The sequence below is a fragment of the Cyrtonyx montezumae genome, unplaced genomic scaffold, assembly GCF_038088225.1.
Source record: "Cyrtonyx montezumae isolate F1298 unplaced genomic scaffold, pur_monq_1.0 scaffold_4, whole genome shotgun sequence".
Lineage (NCBI taxonomy): Eukaryota > Metazoa > Chordata > Aves > Galliformes > Odontophoridae > Cyrtonyx > Cyrtonyx montezumae.
In genome coordinates, this window is record NW_027072045.1 from 13,312,168 (window position 1) to 13,331,883 (window position 19,716).

The 19,716-nt window shown below is 45.5% G+C and overlaps 1 protein-coding gene across 4 annotated transcripts in view; it reads left to right on the plus strand.

The window, feature by feature from the left end:
• The window catches only part of PDLIM1 (PDZ and LIM domain 1), a 36,318-nt gene that overhangs the window by 4,007 nt on the left and 12,595 nt on the right, over positions 1 to 19,716 (plus strand). For all 4 annotated transcript variants that reach the window (XM_065746310.1, XM_065746309.1, XM_065746307.1 and 1 more), the window contains exons 2-3: positions 5,539 to 5,690; positions 13,460 to 13,544. In XM_065746310.1, the coding sequence (XP_065602382.1) occupies positions 5,539 to 5,690; positions 13,460 to 13,544 (237 nt within the window). The remainder of the gene's footprint in view (positions 1 to 5,538; positions 5,691 to 13,459; positions 13,545 to 19,716) is intronic.

Here is a 19,716-nt window from a genome sequence, read left to right on the forward strand (position 1 = left end):
GCAGGGAAGGTTTTTGTTTTGTTTTTTTTTTCTTGCAGTATAAACAGGGAAATTAAGAGAGGCCTTAACTGCATAAACAATTGATGGAGTTCTGGACTGTGACACAGTATCTGAGATGGTTGCTGATTTCACCACATGTTGTTTTATTTAGAGGATGAAATAAACCATCAGGGAACGCTCATCTGATGAGCAACTTTATGTAATGCTTTTGAGGCCTTGTAAGAAAACTTTATACTTCCGTACATTTGTATTTTGATGTGGGGCAAGTTACAAAGTGAACTGTGTGAATGCACAGCCTCCAACATTACGCCTGTGCGCTGTCAGGAGTCTGACCAGCATCTCGTATCACCTCGCTGAGGTCAGCCCACTTCACACGGTGTCTGAGCAGTGCTGCTCATCCTGTGGGTAAGCTCCAGGCTGGGCAGCATCTGACTGTGGCAGTGCGTCGAGCAGTTGCAGACCAGAGGGGAATCTCCCAGATCTGCTCATAAGGAGCCTGCTTGTGCTCCCCACTCCCCTATGAGCAGGACTGGGGAACATGCCTGCTTGCATTTTCTCATAGCCTCTGATCTCTGCTGACCCAGCTGCATGCTTTTGCTGGGAGAAGCCGTGGCTGCTTAGCATAGTACTCTGGCTCTGAGTGCATTACTCATGGTAAAACAGCAGTGTGTGGGTGGGGAGGATTAAACTGATCGTCAGGGATGTCTCGTTGTCGCCGGTGGCCTTGTAAGTATGTTGCTGCACGTCTGTACGGTCCAGGAGAGGCACAGCTTGGTTTTCCACTCAAGCTCAGATAGGTGCTGTTTATCCGGATGTCTTCCCACACTGTTATTCTTCATTTTCTTTATCGCTTCATCATTTCTCGAGGTGTGTGTCTAGGTGTGGAATGTTGAGTGGTGCCAGAGGCTGTGGGGTCTGTGAGGAACTGCAGAGGGCTTAGGGAGCTCCTGAATGGATAGGGAGCAGGGCAGAGAGGGCCCTGCACCTTACCTACCTCAACTCATGGGGATCTGTATTGTGCTGCTCTTCATCTAAATGCTTCCCACCATTCTTCTCCCTTGTTTATTGTGGGCAGCAGCTTCCTTTATTGTTCCTACTGGTGCCTCTTGGATCCTCATCTGCAGAGGAGATGCTATATGTCCCTGAAAAGGAATTGCAAAGCTTGCTAGAGAGCAAGTATGGTGCTAATTGCAGCAGATGTAAAGTGTGGCTCTGTTTGGCTAGCACTGGGACAGACAGAGGTTTTATAAAGAAAGCTTGGGGCTGGATGAGCAGCCTAATATAGCTCATTCTGTGATAAATCAAAGCATTTTCTCTTCTAGCGTAAATGCACTTGCCCAAAGACACAAACTGAGAGCTTAACGTGTCACAGACAGTCCTTCATTGGCTGCTGGGCTTCAGTGAAAGGGAACAACAGCAGGTAAACCACCTGCAGTGAGAAACCTGGAACTTGGTCAACTCCCAGTGGCACTGGCAAGGCAGAGCCCGAAGTTTGTGTGCAGAGGAGGCAGATCAGGGCCAGGTGGTGCACATGAATGGAAATCTTCACCTTGTATGACCAAATCATGTAGGTTTTTCTTCCACCCACACGACCTCTGGGTCTGTGTACATCCATCACATAATCTTAGATGTTATCTACCATGTAAAATTCTGGATTATTTGCTTCTTCCTGAAGCTGACAAATGCATCTGAGCTTATTCTTAGTTTTAGTGAGCTGGCAGCAGGGTCCTGGGTTGGTGCTCTAGCTGTTGGAGATGTCTGTAGTGGTGCAGGTAACACAGGGCAGCAGATCTGGTGCAGTCTCCAGCCTTTCCCACCTGCTCAGGTGGATGTGTGGAAGCTGCAGTTGCCTCCTGACTCAGTTGTTGGAGTTTTGCCCCTGTGTGTGGAGGATGTTCACATATCTGAACTTGTGTTTCCTAGTGGCAGCTGCTTAACACAGACAGCTTCACTTGTGCAGGTGATCTCAGCACCAGCCAGCCAGAGTGTTCCTGTTGATTCTGTGGGCAACACCTACAACAGCTCTGGGAGCTGTTTTGGATACAGTATCCAACAGTTCTGCTCAACATGCCTCAGCATTTTCTGTTTAGCAGTGAAATGACCTAATAGCAAAGTCTTACACAATTGCCTTGGAGTGAATGCCAGGAGATAGGGCACGGCTTGTCTTCAGAGGGAGCCTAAGGGCATGACGTTACAGGATGTGCAGTGGTATTCAGCTGTAGTGTCCTGATGCCACGCAGCCTTTCTGCCAGAGGCTCACTGACACAATGTGGGAAGTTCAAACTGGTTGGGAGCTATCTTAAATGAGGCAGGAAGCTCTGCCTTTGTGCAAGATATAACTTGTGCTTGCAGGTTGTGCTCCTCACAGCCCCTTCCAGCCCTCTTCACCCTGCTGCAGCAGTGCAGCTGCATCCAGTTGTGTGCCAGCTGCTGCCCTTTAGCCCCTGTGTCTCTCAGGCAGTGTGACATCTGTGGGATGCTTGTGAGCCTGTAGGCTGTTCATTGTTGAAGTCTTTCTCATTGGATTGTGTATGGCCAGTATATTCCAGTGCTCTGAACACCCCTACCTGTTGCTGTGGTGCAGGGAGGGATGCCACACAAATAGAAGCAGAAAACAAGAACGCTTTCTGCTTGTCTGACTTAATTGGTAGGTGAACAAACCTCAAAAGCAGCAGTGATGGCACTGAGGTGAGCCCAGACCATACTGCAAGGGGGAAAGGAGCATTATTAGTAGCATTAATCATCCTAAAGGGCTGGGGGGTGGGTTCCCTGCAGTACCGGTCTCTGTGCAGACATGTTTGCTCTGAGTGATGCTGGCAAAGCATGAGCTGGATGTTGCAGGGAAATGCTTTTTGGAAGGTTACAATTCAGGGCAAGTTATGTCAAGAACTGAAGGAGGTGGCTGTTTGAAGAAGCTTCCTTTTGGCAAATTTGATTATCTTCATTACTGTGCATCCTTGTGGCTTTCCTCTTAGGGGTGAGGTCTGCACAGTACCTGCTGGGTACAATTGCTCTTGTGCTGCTACAGCTCTTATCTGTCCAAGAACAGAACTCAGATTTCAAATTCCTCCCAAGTGGGCACAGCAGGGGAACATGACTCCACAAGCACAGCAGGCAAAGTGCTGAGATGTCCCTGCGGACACCACGCTCTCATCCCTGTGGCTCTTGGGATTTCTCTGGGAGATTTCAGTGTCTTAGTGTCTGGCTGCTCCAGCTCAGCTGCTGCCTGTGGTACAGGATCATTTCTAGCAGCCTGCCAAACGCTGCATAGGCTGTCAGCTTTTAAATGCAAACCATACAGCTGACCTCTGGCAGCGTTCCAGTGGTGGTGTTAATCCACTGCAATTCTTAACCACTTGGCAATCCTGTCTGATCAAAAATGAATCACTGATTGTGTGCTGTGCTCAGCGCTCTTCCCAGGGGTGAGTAATGTGCCCCTGTCCCATCTTCGTCGACAGAGGAGATAAAGACACTGAGAAACCCAGGGACTGAGTTAAGGTCCAGTGCCCAGGTTGGTACCCACAGTGTGTCTCCTGTATGTTCCCTCAGGTGTAATGCTGTCCCCAGGAGTCTCTCATGATTTGTCAAGCAGCAGCTCCCAAATCCTGTGGAACTGTTGTCCCCTACCAGCACTCAAGATTTCTTCGTGTCTGCTGGCTGCCCCTGTCACAAGTTTTACATGAAGTTATTCTTGAGGTGGTGACTCTAATAGAGCGGCAGCAGGCTTGGCTGATCCTGTGGGCCACTGATGAGCCGAGGGCCACAGCTTGACAGACAGTAATCTTTACATTTAAAGCAGATTTTCTATGTCCACCTGATGCCTTGTCTGGTCTTTTTGTCAGCATTTCCCTGTTGGCCTGTAGTCTGCATGCATCATTAGAAGTGGTGAGTGGGTACTATGCTGTTGACTTCTCTGAAGGTCCCTGTGTCAGTGTGGAGCACCATAGCCCAGCTGGACATGCAGAAGCTATCTGTGTCCTTCCCTTTTCAATAAATTAATGTCTTAGCAGAGAGGTGGGAAAATAAAGTACCTGGTCATCTTCCTTCTGGTTAGGGATGTGCTGAGCATTTTTAGCCTAGGGAAAGCAATGATTGCAGCAAATGTACGACACCTCTGGGAGGAGAATGTTTCCCTGAGGGAATGATTAGCCACCCAGTCCTGCATTAGGCATACTCTAAATCTTGTGAACAGTGTTTATTTGTGTCTGACAGCTCTGCAGGGTTTGCTCAGCGGCTTTCTAGCATGCTGAAACCTAGCATGAATGTGTAGAATGAATACCAGTTGCAACAAACTCATAAACGGGGCGTGCCCCAGCTGCAGGGCATGTTTTAAATTGTACTCATGTTTGGGAGCAGCCCACCCTTCTTATTTCCTTTACCTGTTAAATAATTGATTGGAAGGTCATGATATAACTCCCACAAAATCATTAAAACTGCTCAAAATCTTACATACTGATTGCAAAGCTGCAAGTAGATGTGGCACTCTTTACCCTCTGTCCAAGCAATAATTTTGGCCCAAACAGCTTATGTTGTTAAGAGGACACCTCTTTAGCTGAAGTAGGGGAAAAATGAGTGACTTTTTCAGTTGATTAGCTTGAAAATGCCAAGTTTTAGCTGGGATCTCTCTTGTCACGAGGAGCACCATACTGGGGGTATTACTGCATAGTGTCCCCTGCCTGGGGTCACAGTGAGATCACCCTAAGCTCCTTCCCATCTGTCATTTCTCAGACAGCACTGCGGCTCTTAAGCAGTGCCTGAGTATGTCTGGGAAGCAAAGCATCATGCATGAAGAGGAAAGGGAGATGCAATATGGCAGAGTGTATCAAGGTGAGGTCAGGATAGGAGGCTGATGATGATTTTTTTTTTGGAAAATACAGTCAGGTTATGTTTTAAAGGTGAGTTGTCTGATGCCTTTCTGTCTCTCCTTGTTAGGTCAGGCACTGCTTTGAGGTTAATCACACTGAAGTTGGTGAGGCCACTGTACCTGTTCCTGGACTAAACCTGCTTATTGAAGGAACAAATGAAATTCTTGAGCCCAAATCTTTTTAATGAGGAAGGAAGCAAATGAGATCATGACGCAGACAAAGGTGTTCGTGACTGGCACTGATTCTGATTCCCTCTCCCTTTTCTGGTATCTCTGTTCTTAGAAGTCTGGACTTCCTGACAGTTCTCAGCACCTTCTGCTCTGGGGAGCACCTCTCTGTCCTGCAAAGAGTAAAACTGTGTTCTCAGTGTTTTGCTGTCTACTACAAAGGCAGTTGCCTTGATTGAAAATACAATTTTTGGCATTTACCCATCCCTCTCCTCACAAAATCTTTTTCTGTGGGTGCCAGAACAGAATCCTAATCTTAACATTCATAGAGGAGTGCTGAGACCTGTATCCAGATAGATTTCTGCTGGCAGTTTGCTTTTGTTAGTTTTCATCTCCTTGTTTTCAGGTACCAGCAAGGGAAGCACGGAGTGCTGCGACTGTCTTCCAGATGTTACTAGAAAAGCTGCTCCCTGGAAAACCCACTCACTCGTCTTGTTTTCTTCTAGGTGACTCCAGGTAGCAAAGCTGCCACAGCCAACCTGTGTATAGGAGACCAGATCATAGCCATTGATGGAGTGAACACAGATAACATGACACACCTCGAGGCGCAGAATAAAATCAAGGGCTGCGCGGATGAGCTCACCCTGACAGTCAGCAGGTATGTCGCCATGGTGGGTGGGGAGAGGAGGGTGGATGTGGAGAGGGCAGTAGCTGTGTTTTGGTTTGGCAGCAGACCTCCGGTTTGTTTAATCTGATGTCTTACTGCTTTGTCAGGCCAGGCGCTTGGTTGCAAGAGGGTGCAGTGCTGCCTTTCAGCCTTTAATCCTAACGTTGCTTGCATTTGCTGCACTTTGACCTTAGGAAAACAGTATTCCCAGTGAGAAATTGGCTGATAAGTTGTGTCAGAGTCTGTCAGCCTGTAATGTGGCTTTCAACAGCAAGAAATCCAAGACAGGTCTCCTGAAAACTTTGCTTATAGCAGAGGAGGTGTGACCAGAGATTACCTTTCTTCCTGTTGCGATAATTTAGCCATTAAAATGTGTTGTATGCTGTCCAAGCTATTAATTGTCTAGTTTTTTGCCACATACACCCTCAGAAAGAATGTTCATTTTGAAGTTTAAAAGTACCAGAGCCTAGTAGGGTGATGGGGATTTACTCTTGTTTCAAATTGCAGCTGTGGGTACCAGTTTCACAGCAGATTCAGGGGAAGTGCAAAAGCACGCCTCAACACAGTAGTTCAGTTGTTTGGGGCCCTTCTATGATAACAGGAAATCTTTTACTGTAACTTGCATAATGCTAGCAATTCAGCATTATTTCCCAGGTCAGGAAGAAGTGATAGGCCTTGGCCAAAAAAAGCCTGAAAATTCATTGAGGGAATTCACAGAGGGAAGAGCAGAGAGGAAAGGCAGTGTGAATGGGTGGTGAGTGCCACAGCACCCTGCTAGTCCCAGCATTTCTTGTGCTGGCCCCTAACGTGGCAGCCTGTGATCTTCCTGCAGCAGAGTGCTCCTTGGCTGCCCCAAAATATCTGGCTTCTTGGTTAGCTAGCCAGTGCTGTGTGTTTGTGACTGGGAGAGAGAGGAGGCCAGAGCTCTTTCAGCTGCTGGGCAGGCTCACTCTTACGGGTCATTGTGTCTGTAAAGTGTGTTTGCTAATGTTAATGACCAAGCGTTAACTTTATAGCTACCGCATGCACTTATCAGCCTTGGGCGTGGAAGCTGCCCAGAGGCAAGTTTATAGCTGCATATGCAGCTGAGTGGAACCATGCAGGGCTTTGAGCTGACACTACCCACCTCTTTTTCAAGACCTTCTTCAAATGAGGCAACGAGAGGGACACCCATGCTGTACTGACAGACAAGTACTGCTGACTAAATCGATAAAGACAGTGTCAGTAGTGCAAAGAAGTGAAAAGCTATGATCTAATTGTTCTTCCTCCCCAGGATTTGATGGTGCTACTCATTGCCCTATATAAAATCAATTTTAGATGGCTCTAGGGGCCTTAAAGTCTTGGGTCCTCCCTTGTTCTTTGGGATGAAGATTCTCCTTCCTAGGGAAAAATTGCTTGTTTGGAGGTTTGATAGCTGGTAGGAGATGTGTTTGTATCTGGAGTATGATACCACCCTCAGAGGAAAAAGCTCTGCTTTAATGACAAAAGGCAGTTATGCATCACACTGGGTATCCTCTAATGAGAATATTTTTTCCCTGTGTATAGGGACATATATATATTTTTTTCCCTGTAAATGCTGTAAGTGTACATGAGTTCAAAGGAGACTGGATGTATTTACAGAAGTAAAATCTGTAAAGGGCAGAGTGTATACCACTGTAGTATCTCTGCTGCAGAAAGGCCCTGGGCTGCAGACAGCTAGAGCTGGGGTGTTCTGGGGAAGTATGGTGTTATGTTCATCTTGTTCTTGTGCTTCTTCCTCAGACCTAAACAAATATGTGTGCTCATATGTGTCTATGCAACCCTCTTCTCTTCTAGTGGTAGCTGAGTGGTTAAACGTCCTTATCTTTGGGTGCACTAATGAGTATTTAAGAGGAGTGTAAATGTAGAAAACCAAAGAGACTTAAACACTTCTGGTAAAGGAAATGTTGTTTGCACCGTGTACTTGATTGCGAATATCAACAGCATTCCAATGTTTCCTGTTTCGGTATTTTCCTAAATGGTGGTAACAGTCTAAAAATATTTCAGATCAGACCGTAGGCAGGAAATCTTGTCTAACACATGTCACTGTTAAAGAAGGGTCTAAGTACTAGCAGGAGAGAATGTGTCTGGACTGCTTTTTTCACCCAAATGGGCGAATATATTGTTGGCAGAAATCCCTTGATTTTCTCAGGTTTAAAGCCAGTTGTAAACGGTTTTCTCTGAATGTGTTTTTCTAAGTGACACTGCCAGGTGCTTTGCTGCACTATGTGGGAACATAGGTTCATAGGTTCATAGAGAGAGATGAAAACAGAGCTGGAGAGCTCTGTTTTCATCCTTAGAAGTGGTTCTTCTACACTGTCGGTGTGCACACTAAATTTCTGATGAACTTAGTGAATCTAGCAGGTCACCCCACTCTTCTCAGCCTTTATTTATGTGTTTGATTTCTGTTGCAGACTAGGGGGTCCTCTTAAAAACATAGCTCCCAATATATGAAGGCAGAGTTTCTCTTACTGTCTTCAGTGGTGTACGATTAAGCTCTTCACCATAATTTTCTTTGACATGCAAAGAAAGACCAACCTATTGTGCACTCTGCACTTCAGTCAACTCAAAACCACCTGGTTACCAAACTGAGAAACTTCACAGGCAGAGTTTTGAGCCTTTTGCATTCATCAGAGGAAGGGAGTTTGGGATGCAGTGGATGTGTGTGTCTTTTAGCACTGACATTCAGGGGTCAAGCAGAGCCTTGTCCCTGGCTGCCCCTCTCCCCCAAGTGCAACTCTAATTTGCCTTTTAATGGAGACAAGCAGCAGATGTGTCCAGCAGTCTGGAGAGTGATGTCAACTTGCTTTGGAAACTTAGTGCATTTTGGGAAAGGAACACACTTGGATGAGAAAGCAATCAAAGGTAGGAAGGCTCAAGAAACAAAAACTCACCCAACGGCCACGAGGTCTGGGACATCACTGATGTCAGTATTAATACTCATAGTGAATTTTGCACACAGCTCTGTGTAGCAGTAGCTGTGGATGGACAGAAGAGAACAAATGCTCATTCCAATTGCAGTACAGGTGAAAGTTATCTCTAAAAGTAGTCACCCAGTGGGTAGCAGAGCTATGCTCGTGTGCAGCCATGAGTAACTCCAAGGTAAACTGGGTATTTATGTTTTGTTAACAATATATATACATATATATATTCCTGAAGCCCTTACTTTGTGCTTGGAGGCAGACCAAGGTCATAATAGGGAAAGAAGATTTGTGAAAATAGAGTGCAAATGTAATCTCACTTTCTGCTCCTACTGTCCTTTTCTTCAAATTCCAATCTCCTACTCAGCAGCCCTGCTGCCAGCATATGATATATTAATACATCTTTTTGTTTGCAAAACAGTCTGTTACTCTGCTAAAAATGATGCCAAGGAATGAAGCTATGCATTTTTTTCATTGAAAACTGCTAAGATCAGGAAAGTCAAATCTGCTACCAGCAGATGTTAAACGCATTGTCAGAAAGGGTCATGTGTAGTGCTTATGGAGAAGGAGTGAGGAGAGACAGACAGCATGTCCTCTGTGCTATACTTGGGAGGTTCAGCTGCACCCTCTGTGTGGAAAGCTCCCCGTCCTTGCTCCACGTGTTCCCAGTGTTCAGCTGTGGCCGCACAAAGCCACAATAGGCTTGGGTTTGTGTTCTAGGAAGTCCGCAGAGTTTGTTGACTCATTTAAGCTTGCTTTTTGCTTCCCTGCCAGCAAGAGTTTTCCAGCTCTGTCATCATGCTAATAATGCCTGTGGCCTGGGAAGCCTGGAGCTGTGTGCAGCTATATAAGGTGATGTGTAGCATCTACCTCCAGCAGCTCATGGCTCTCCTGGCTGCCTTTGTGCTCCCCAGATCTCCCAGCAGCTTTTACCAGTGGTGGGTGCTTTCAGAGGCATTTTGTCAAGTCAAGCCTGGTGTTTGCCATACTGTTACAGCCTCTTTGGCAAGGCAGCAGTGGTGAATTCTGTAGCTGGCTAGTTCAGAAACAATAGGTGTGCCTTATCCATTGCTGCTTATCTAAAACCCTGGGGGCTTCTGAATGAGGAATTGCTTAGGTCTGTCTTCCTCATTTTTCACCTGATGAACCTTCTGCTGTGAAAGAAACTCTTCTGAATTCAGGAGTTTAGCTGTTACTTTGGTAAATTAGGCATGTTTCTTTCAATGTTTGAAATAATGTAAATGTGCCTTTCTTACTGAATTTATTTACACAATTCTTGGCTACAGAATTAGATCTTCATTTTCCAGCACTGAATTTTCCCTTGATGCCATGGCCTAGCTCTGCACACGGCATGTTGATAGCCAAATCTAGCCTCTTGTGATGTTTATGTTATACTGTATTCAAGCCAAGCTTGTTGGAAAATGTCAAATTTCACAAATACTTCTCCAGATTCTTGCCTTGACTTGCATGCAGTTTCCTTCCTCTCCCTCCTACCAGTACCTCTGCATCCAAGCTAGCATCTATTCTTATCTCAGGTCTTGGTTTCTGCCTGGATGGAATGGCAAATGCATGGCTCATTCCCTGACTCGCTCTTGGTTGCCCTCTCTCCTGTGGCAAGGAACAAGCATGGGGGTGTAAATTACAAATGTGATGAAGTTTGTATATTTGCATGCCTGCTATTAGTTTTCCTGGCAGGTGTTTTTGCACTTGTCTGACTGTCATGTTTGTGTCTTCTTTCTGCAATTTTTGAATGTCACTCCTTTTGCTGGAGTAGGAGAAATTATCTTCTAAAATAAGTTTGGCTTTGAGTTAGCTGCCCATTCCCTGCTTCTTTCAAGTGATATGAACACCAGCAGATACGGTGGAGATGTGATCAGTTTAACCAATCCAGCTGACTTGTTCCTTGTACCCGTCTTTCCCAGCCTTCCAGAAGATAAGCTGTGGGACAGAGGTAATTTTTGGGTGCTATTTCTCTTTTCTGCCTCACCTCAGTGCAAGTGCAGGTACTGGCAGCAGGAGCAGAGGCAGGAGCCCTTTACCTCATGAGAGCAGTTCCCACCAATGATGCATGGATCACAGCTTTCTTGGCGGTGTGGTTGGATGGAATATTTGCTGTGCTGGACCCACTAGCCAGTGCATCCCAAGCAAAGCTGTCTCATCTGTAGCTTCACTGGGGCCCATAAATGGGCTGTTGTGAGAACAAGTGAAGGGCTCTGTGGCAGCTGTTGTGAAGACAAAGGGAAGCTTTGTCCTCCCAGCCTTAGAGGGACAACTGTGGGGGCTATTTAACCTTTCTGTTTGGATAGCATCTAAACTGGATTGAAAGTAAAGCCTGGAGTGACCTTGTTGCTTCCATTTTTATCCAGTGACAGATCGGAATGGCAGCAGGCTGGGAAACAAACAGGGATTTTTTGCGTTGCTATCAAAAAAGGAAGCAAAATCTGAGCAGAAACATGTTGGCTACAGTAGCTGGCCATAGGTGTCTCCCAGACACTGGAGACCAGTGTGATATACCACCTTAGATGCACCAGGCTGGGGGCAGTAGGATGAAGGCAACCCCCTGGGGCCCTAGGGTGAGGTTTCTGGTGTGTGTGTGTGTGTGCGTACTGGCTTGCTCCAAGCTTAAATCTGCAGTTTGAGAAAGGCCTTATGCTGCTTTTGAAATTTGGCAATATTAAACTGCTGCTAAAGAAAATACTACTTGGAAAGTGCTTCGATCAGGGCCAGTGAGAATTGGCACCAGGGATGCCTCATGCTAGAAATGAAGTGTTTAATGCTTTCTGAACTGCTCTTTAATCTCCAGCCAATGTCCACTTGCTTTCAGCCTGGCTGGCAGGTGTTTGTTTCCATGTGCTCTGCTGTGCCCCCACATTTTCCAGAGGTCACACGTGATCTCCAAACGCTTCCAAAGTGTAAAGCTTTGTGCTGGTCAGTGGGTTGTTCCCCTCTGTGCAAATATGGTCTTCACGTGCAAAATGCAGCTACCCTAGAGTTTTTTGTGACTTTATTAAAATCCAGAGCTGTGGTGTGGGTCAAATTACTGGTTTCTCAAGCGCCCTAAAGCACTGGTGACTAGAAGCTTGGGATGGAATCATTGTTTTACGCTCACCTGGGGTATGTTGTACATTCACAGTAACAACAGCTGCTGGAACAAGATAATGATCAGATTGTCACAGAGCTGATCCTGTGCAGCTATTATATCCGTACTCCTCAGTCTATGCATGCTGCAGTGCATCAGATGCCAGGGGTTGGATGGGGCAGGTTGTTTGCTCTTGGCACTGTGGCTGCTCCCACACAATGCAATAGCCCCAAGCCAAAGGTTTTCTGTACCTGACTCATGGTGTGCAGAGGATTCTGGCTGGTGTGACCCGTATCTGTGTACTTCCTTGCAAAAGGAGGTACTCGGGAAAGCAAGGTTTCTTCTGTGTAAAGTCCAGAGTGCAATAGATGAAGTAGCAGGTGAATGAATGCCCTGTAAAAACTCTCCTCCCAGAGTGAGAGGGTTGCCCACCATCTCTTCCCACTGAGCTGCTCTCTGGGTGCAAGTATTATTTATGCAGCAAGTAGCTGGATATATATGTTCATGGCAGGAAGGGTTTCTTTGTTTTTGTTTAAAGATGTACTGAAATTGAAGGGCTTTTAGAAGAATAGAATAGACCAGATTGAATTTATTGTGGGTAGCTCTATACCCTGTTTCTCTACCCCCTGTCAGCTTTATAAGCCTTTTCTGTTTAAAGACTCTTTCCAGTTATCCAGTTAATTCTCAGTGGAAACAATCTTGTTTTGATAACTAAGACCTTAAACTGTAGCTGGCCCTGACCCCACAGATATCGGAGAAGAACATCTGTCTGCAGTTGCAGATTTTACAAAGTTGCAGGATCTCCTGTCAAAACAGGACACGGCTTTCAAAACTCATCCAAAGAGTTTATCAGCTATCTAGTTGCTGCTTCAATATTTAACACTGAATGATGGTTTTCATTCAGTGATATTACAGCCACTTGGTTCCCTGCTATTAAAAAGTTTGGCAAAAGAGGCAGTGGTTGGTCCCTCCTCCAAGCTAACTGCTGTCTGTACATGTGAGAATCCTAAATAACGTGTGTTGCCCACAAAGAATCTCAAGCAAATCTAAGCTTAATTCCTAATTCTCCCTCACAGTTTTCTTTCTGTTGTTCTTTGGGGCACAACAAAACTCCAGAACGATGTTGGTGAAAGCAGCTGGTTTTGGTCACAGATTTGTGTTTCAGGCTGCTGTAGCTGGGTCAGACCACAGACTAACAAAGGTTATGCAGGCTTTCTCTTGGGCACATTATGTCGTCTCAGTTCTTAGTCCCATTGTGGACTTCGACCCCCTGCTTTTTATTTTTTTTTAATGATTCCCAAAAGTCTCTGTTCTGCACAAATATTACTGTATAAATAAGAAAATTCTGGAGACCCAAATCAAGTAATGTTTCTGGCAGCCCAAGTTCAAGAACAAAATGTTCTCTGTATGTTCAATACGGACAAGAATCATTCAATTTCCTTGCTATCTATAGAAGCTGAAAGGCACAGGAATTTGAATTGTGTCACTTGGTTAAAGGATCTGCGTCCCAGGGATGTTTCCAGCTTCTGCTGTTGGGTGACCCCTAAATATGCTGCCTGGGTTGGAGCTCACATCTGTTGTGTCATCGGTGGAGTCCTGAAGGACAAGCTGTGTGGATTCCTACTTTTGTATACAGAAGTTTAGAGGAGATGTTTACAGCTCATGAGTTTCAATTCCTTTAATAACAATGATGATGTGCAGCTGTGGAAGTAGATTAACTATTGAAAATTCATGTGTTGCAGAACGGAGTCAAAAGTCTGGTCACCGCTTGTAAATGAGGAGGGAAAAGCGCATCCTTACAAGATGAATCTGGCTTCCCAGCCCCAGGTAAGGAATGGAGTATCTGCATGCTTTGGCCCGCTTACTCCTGTCTGATTTTGGGGCAGTTTCTGGCCTGGTATCCATAGATGCTGAGCACGTGCCACTTCATTTGCCACACTGTGGGTAGTGTGTATCCTGTGTCTGCCTTCAGAGACTGTCATTCTCCCCCATGGTCAGATGCCTGCTGCTGTGGAGAGCTGGTTGGATAACTTGCTTAAACCTGTGCTCATAATGCACACAGAAGGTGCTGTGGCAGTGTGTCTTGATAAGTCACCACTACTATTGCTAAGCCTGTTGATTTTTGTAGATATGGAAGATCTTGAGAAGGAAGGAAAATGATTTAACGTCTTTTTTTTTCTCTTGTTGTGTGGTGGCTGGTTGGTTGTTTTTTTTCTCCCTCTTATTAGCAGACTAGCTGTGGAAAAAGCAGAAGAGAAACATATCGGCCTTTTATATTTTTATCTGTGGCAGATCTTGCAAGCTCTGTCTGAGATTGTTTTTTTAACTTGTTGGAAGCCTTACTATATCAGTCTGCTGCTTCTATCAAGTAAACGTAGTAATATCAGTGACCTGTGCGAGGACATTACCTAGGCTAGGTTCAGAGGATTATACCACACAAATCTACAGCTATGCTAAAATGAAAGGTGTTTTTCTGGATTTTCACCAGGATAGTGGATTTTGGTCCTAGTACATCTCCTCTGTGAATCTGTCTAGCAAAATGAATATAGAGAAAAATAGATTGACTTGGCAATTAAATAAGTGCTAATGTGTCTGTCTCGGATGAAAAGGGCCTGAACCTGAAGTAGTGTGTGTGCAGCAGCAATGCCCTGCCCAAACTTGACTTGGGATTGATCCAAGTTCCCTTTCATGTCAAGCTGCTGTATGTTGCTTGGCTCAGAAGCATGGTGTTGCATTCTTCAGGTATTTCATAGCTTAGCCAAAGCACGACATGAAACAGAGCCATTTGGACTGGATCCATGCAGTGACACTGCCCATGACATGGTTGAGCTGGGATATGCTCTGTATTTTCTGCCCTGGAGATGTTCTGCTGCAAACCTTGGGACTGGGGAACCATCTCTTGCCAAAGGAGGATGGTGGAGTCAGCACTTAGGCTCCCCTGCAAGGCTGCAGAAGGCTGATATCTAAAAAGCCTGTTTCTGGAAAGGTGGATAATGCATGGTCTTTGAAATCTCATCTAGTGCTCTCATGAAGGTAACTTTGTTCCCTCCTAGCACCTCATCTCAGAACAAAATAGACTTTGTTTTGGTGCTTTTAAAACCGTGTGTTGGCTGGTGAATTTGTCTGTGCAGTTGTATTATGGTGTGATTTCACTGCTTTCTGAAACATTTTAGTCAATTGTGGATTTCTTCTGCACCGAGTGTTGAAAGGCTCTGAACTCCAACATGTGGAATAAATTCATGCTTCTGAAGTGCAGGCTGGGCAGCACCGCGTGGCAAAGAGAGCATCTGTACTTTATGCCTGTAAGCTGAAGCACAAAATTAACTTTGTCCTGCAGAAGTTAAAGTGAGAGCATCTACTGGCTTTAAGTGTGTACATATGCTGCATCTCTGCTTCTCCTAGGTGATCCTTAGGTCAACAATGGCAAAAAAGTCAGGAAGAACTAGCTGTAGAAATCCTTTGATACCCATGTCTGGACAGAGATAGGAGTTGTAGCCCAAAAACTAAGCCTTAGGCAACGGATCTGACATGCTTTCCATTCATTTCAATGTGCCCAGCAGAAGTGAGTGAGGAAAAAACACTGTGAAAGCATCTTCTGCAGTCATGCACAGCCCCTTACTGCAGTGTAGAACTGGAAGGGATGTGGGTAATGAGTGTGGCAATGGAAGGCTCTGCTTTCCTTTCTGAAGTTCAGGTAAATGGCATCACGAAGAGCAGACAGGATTCATCAGGGCTGTGGAGTGCACCTCCACCAAAGCATAACCTTAGCCTTGTTTCTGGTTCTAGCTCTGGCTCCTCTATAGGTATGCTGATGCTGCTGTCTCAAAGCGTGTTACAGCTGGATTTGCGATACCCATCCTTAACTGACTTCAGCAGGGTAATTTGTCAAGAAAATGCAGCAAGACTCCTGTTACAAACCCTGTTTCTGAGCAGTAACCCTTGTTTTTATCTAGCACTAGGAGACAACACTGGGCTCTGTGATGGCTGACTCCAGGATAGTTCTATTTCCTGGTATAAGGAGTGACATTCAAACTCCTACAGAAGTCTTTCCTTTCTTCTTCTCTTTATTTTTAAAATGGAGACAGTTAAGTCTTTTGCAGTGGCTTTGCAATAAGTGGCTTGGAGCACAGGGCTTTTCTTCACATGGGTTAGTCCAGTCACAGGCTGGAGCAGGGGAATTTAGCAGAGGGAGATGTATGGCTCATGTCTCCAAACCAGAAGCTCCCATTTACTCTTTCTGCTTCACAGAGCCAAAGGCAAGTGTCATGAACACATAAGGTTTTGAGGTGTGTTGTTTTCTTTCTTCTTTTTAATCCTTTTTAAATACACACCCATTTCCTTTTTCAGTAGCTGACTGCAGCTAGTAGAGAGCTGTGGCAAGGGTTGTCTGCTTGCAGCATGATGTCAGCACAGCGAGTTGACTTCTGCCAGATCTGTGGTGAGACCTCAGCTGAATTTAACTGGGGCTGTGTCTTTGCAGTATCACCAGAGCCAGCAGCAGCATGCAGAAGATGCTGTATATATTACCAGTGTGGCAAACTGGTAGGAATTTTCCCACAAAGATGCTGAGCTCATTTTCAGACAGGTCTGTTAGAAGCCATGAGCAGCTCGACTCTTCGAAGGCAGCACTGTCTGAACTGTTTAGGTTTATCTGACTGCCTCGCCAGTGAAAACAATACATGTGCTTCCCTTGGCAGCAGTCTTATGCAGAACACCGAAGTCTCTTACCAAAGCAAATAAGACTTGCTGAGTCCAAGTAGTTCATTAGGGCCTGATCCACTGTCTTCTGAAGATGCTTCTCGCTGTATTTGTTCACGGTGTTTTGAATGCAGAAATACCATCACATATGTCATAGAGTTACTTCAGACTCCAAAGAAATGTTTAAAGCCTTTGGAGTAGAGATTGGATGGCAGTTAGTTATTCAAATCAGCTTCTCCCTTTCTTAAAATTAGGTACTATTTGATGTTGATTCTCATCTTCACTATCTGAACTGAAACTTCTCAGTATCTGGCCACCTTCTTTGCCTGTTCTCATTTCATTTGTGCAGTTAAATGACTTAAGTCTTTGAGAATGATCTTAGAAAACAATTTTCAGTTTATGTCAAGAAGTGTACGGCTAATTAGATGCTAAGATCACTGCTTGTACACTTCTGCTTTTTACCATTTGCAGTGAGCTTTTTGTCTATATCTGTAGTCTTTTTGGAGGTTGTCACTTGGTGAAATGCTGCATCTGTCTTAGCAAGTATTTTCCCTTACTTGGAATGCAAGCTTAGGACGGTTTTGAGTGCCTTTTGGGGGGAGGAAGGCATTCCACAACCTCCCATGCATTCCCTGAAGTCCTGAATCCCAAGACTGACTTTACTGTCTGTGCTGTCTTTTCAAATGAAAGAGCTATGGCCTTATTATTTCATTACTGTTATCTTTATTCTCTTAAATTAATTTAAACCAAGGCACGAGTGATGACAAGATCACATTTCATCAAAAGGTGCAGCAGCCTGTCAGCAGTGAAGGCTGTGCTGCTGAGCTAGCTTTGTTTTGGATGTGACCATAGCAACATCATGGGAAGGAAATGACGGAGGCTTCTTCGTATATTTACTCAATTATTTCACTTGCACTTCTCACCCAGATCATGAGGGCATTCACTCAATGTCATTTTCCCATCAAGAGCTTTTCCGCATTGCAGTGGGAAAGATTAAAATAACACGTCTGCCTGTCCCTTCTGCTTAACTTCTTTGAAAAAAGTGATGGCAAGTAAGAGAGAACAACTTATTTTGGTGACTAAGGTAGTATTGATGCTTACTGACCAAAGGTCAGGATCATTTCAAACCGCCATGCTCTCTGGTAGCCTGGACCAGGCATTAAGCTCCAGAGCCATGTGGGCTGTGCTGTTGCATTACTTGTCAGTAAAATGAACCCAACATCTTGTTATCTCTGAGTCTGAGCCTTGCCTTGCCAAACCTGGGCTCTCTGGGAGAAGGTTTGGCTTTTTCCTGTGTTTGTATGACAGTGAGGTCAGCGGGCCAAGGTCTCTGTGCTTAGTGAGCTCATGTAGGAAGTGACTGAGAGAGACTGACTTTGAGGGTGGTCAGTACCAGGACTGTTTCCAAAAAAAGCTGAAAGCTCTCACTTTGACATCACCTCTTTTTAACCACAGAAGATAAGGGCTTTCAAACTCAAGAATGCTCTTCGCAGGAGGAAAAAAGAAAAAGAAAAATAGAGAAACAATGTCCAGACCTGCAGATGAGGGAGTGAAGCAGTTCTGGAGGTGAATCATGGTACTTGAGGGATGGCAGGGGCAGACAGCTGCTTCTGTCCTCCCAAGGCTTCTTGTGAGTGTGTCAGCCCTATCCCCATCCTTGTCCTCATGGGGTGATGTCATTGTTTCCGTCTTGTGTACTTAATCTCCTTGGATACCAGGAAGGCCAGGGCTATAGAAACTGGGTGTGTGATAGGCCTGGTCTTTGATAACGCCAAGCGTGCATGGGCAATGTATGAAGCAATAGGTATATAAAGTAACAATATATGGTGACCTCTCTTTCTGGTTAAAAGGCGTTACTGCATGGATGTGGAATGCTTCAAGGACTCAGAGTGAGAGGATGTGGGAAGCCAGCCTTGTTGTTTTACCCCCCTGCAATAACAAAGCCCCCAAACCCTTCCTAATTTCTTATCAGATTTCAAAGCATTGCAAAAGATTTTTCCATAGCTGAAAAACCCCAAACAATAACACAGGGAGAGGTGAAAGCTGAGGCACTGCTCCTTGTGCCTGCAGCTGGTGAAACATTCGCTCAGCCAGAGCTGGCTGTGAGGATGGGCTCTGCAGAGGTACTGGTGCTCCTGGGCACGAGCATGGCCTTCGCTCTGCACGTGGCCTCACTGGGATGGGGATGGGCATGTTGGCTGTTGGGTCTGTGCTCTCCTTCTCTGCACGCATGGCCCTCTCCTTTGCTGAGGTTTGGTCAGGGGCCCATTTTCTTTGAGCCGAGTAAACATTTGTGCTGAGAAAAAATTTAATCATGTTTCCTCTTGGCATGGCTCTTGAAGCATGCGCACCAGCATCTGAGCCTCCGTCTCTTTGGTGTGGTGGGACACGGTTTGGCCAGGTTGTGAGGCTGGCTTTGGGGACTGCAGGGCTGCTGGGGGGTGCTGGACAACATCTTCCTGCAGTTGCAGTGCCTGGTGCTCATTGTTTACATGTGCAGCACCAAGTAGGAGCGAGTTCCTTGTGCTCCATAATCCGGAGCCTCGGGCTGTACCTGAGGTGGCCTTCAGTCATAATTCAGCTGCAGGTGAGGCAGCCGGCCATGCTGCAGGGAAGGGCACAGCCATATGGTGATTTCACAGGCCCGGCATCCCTGAGCATGGGCTGGTGTGAGCAGGAGGAAGGAGCCATTGTTCTCCCAGAGAATTCCCCATGATGCTGGTGTGGTCAGAAATGCTGAGCTGCTTCCTGCCCTGGTGTGGGGATGGAAAAGGCTGCAGCACCGTGGTGCATTTTTTTGCTTGACGGTGGCCAGGTATGGGAGTGCCATGTTTCTGATGTTTTTTCCAGTGCAAAATCACAGACTCTCACATAAACATGTAATTCCTGGAGCTTGGGCTTTCACAAAACAACTGCACAACCCAGGGCCAGGTGGGCAGGTCTGGCAAATCCCTAGGTAAATGCATTTGACAGGGAGAACAGGTTATCTTTTGATCTTGGTTTTGCTACATGAAAGCACTTGTTCTTCACAAATTCCTTCCTCTGGTTGAGCAGAAAAAGTAGCGTGGCATGACAAAGTGATGGAGAATTTGGGTGATCCTAATGCTCTTTTTAATTTTATTGCTTTTGCACTATTGTCTGTAGACTTCTGGATTACGGATCTAAGTTCTTATTGGGATGGGATTTTTCTAACCTAATCTTCAGACATCCTCTTCAGCACAGATTTCTCTATTTAAGCTCTTATAACTCCTTTATAGTCTCATATGAATTTTAGCTATTTGAGCACTGCCACAGATGTCCT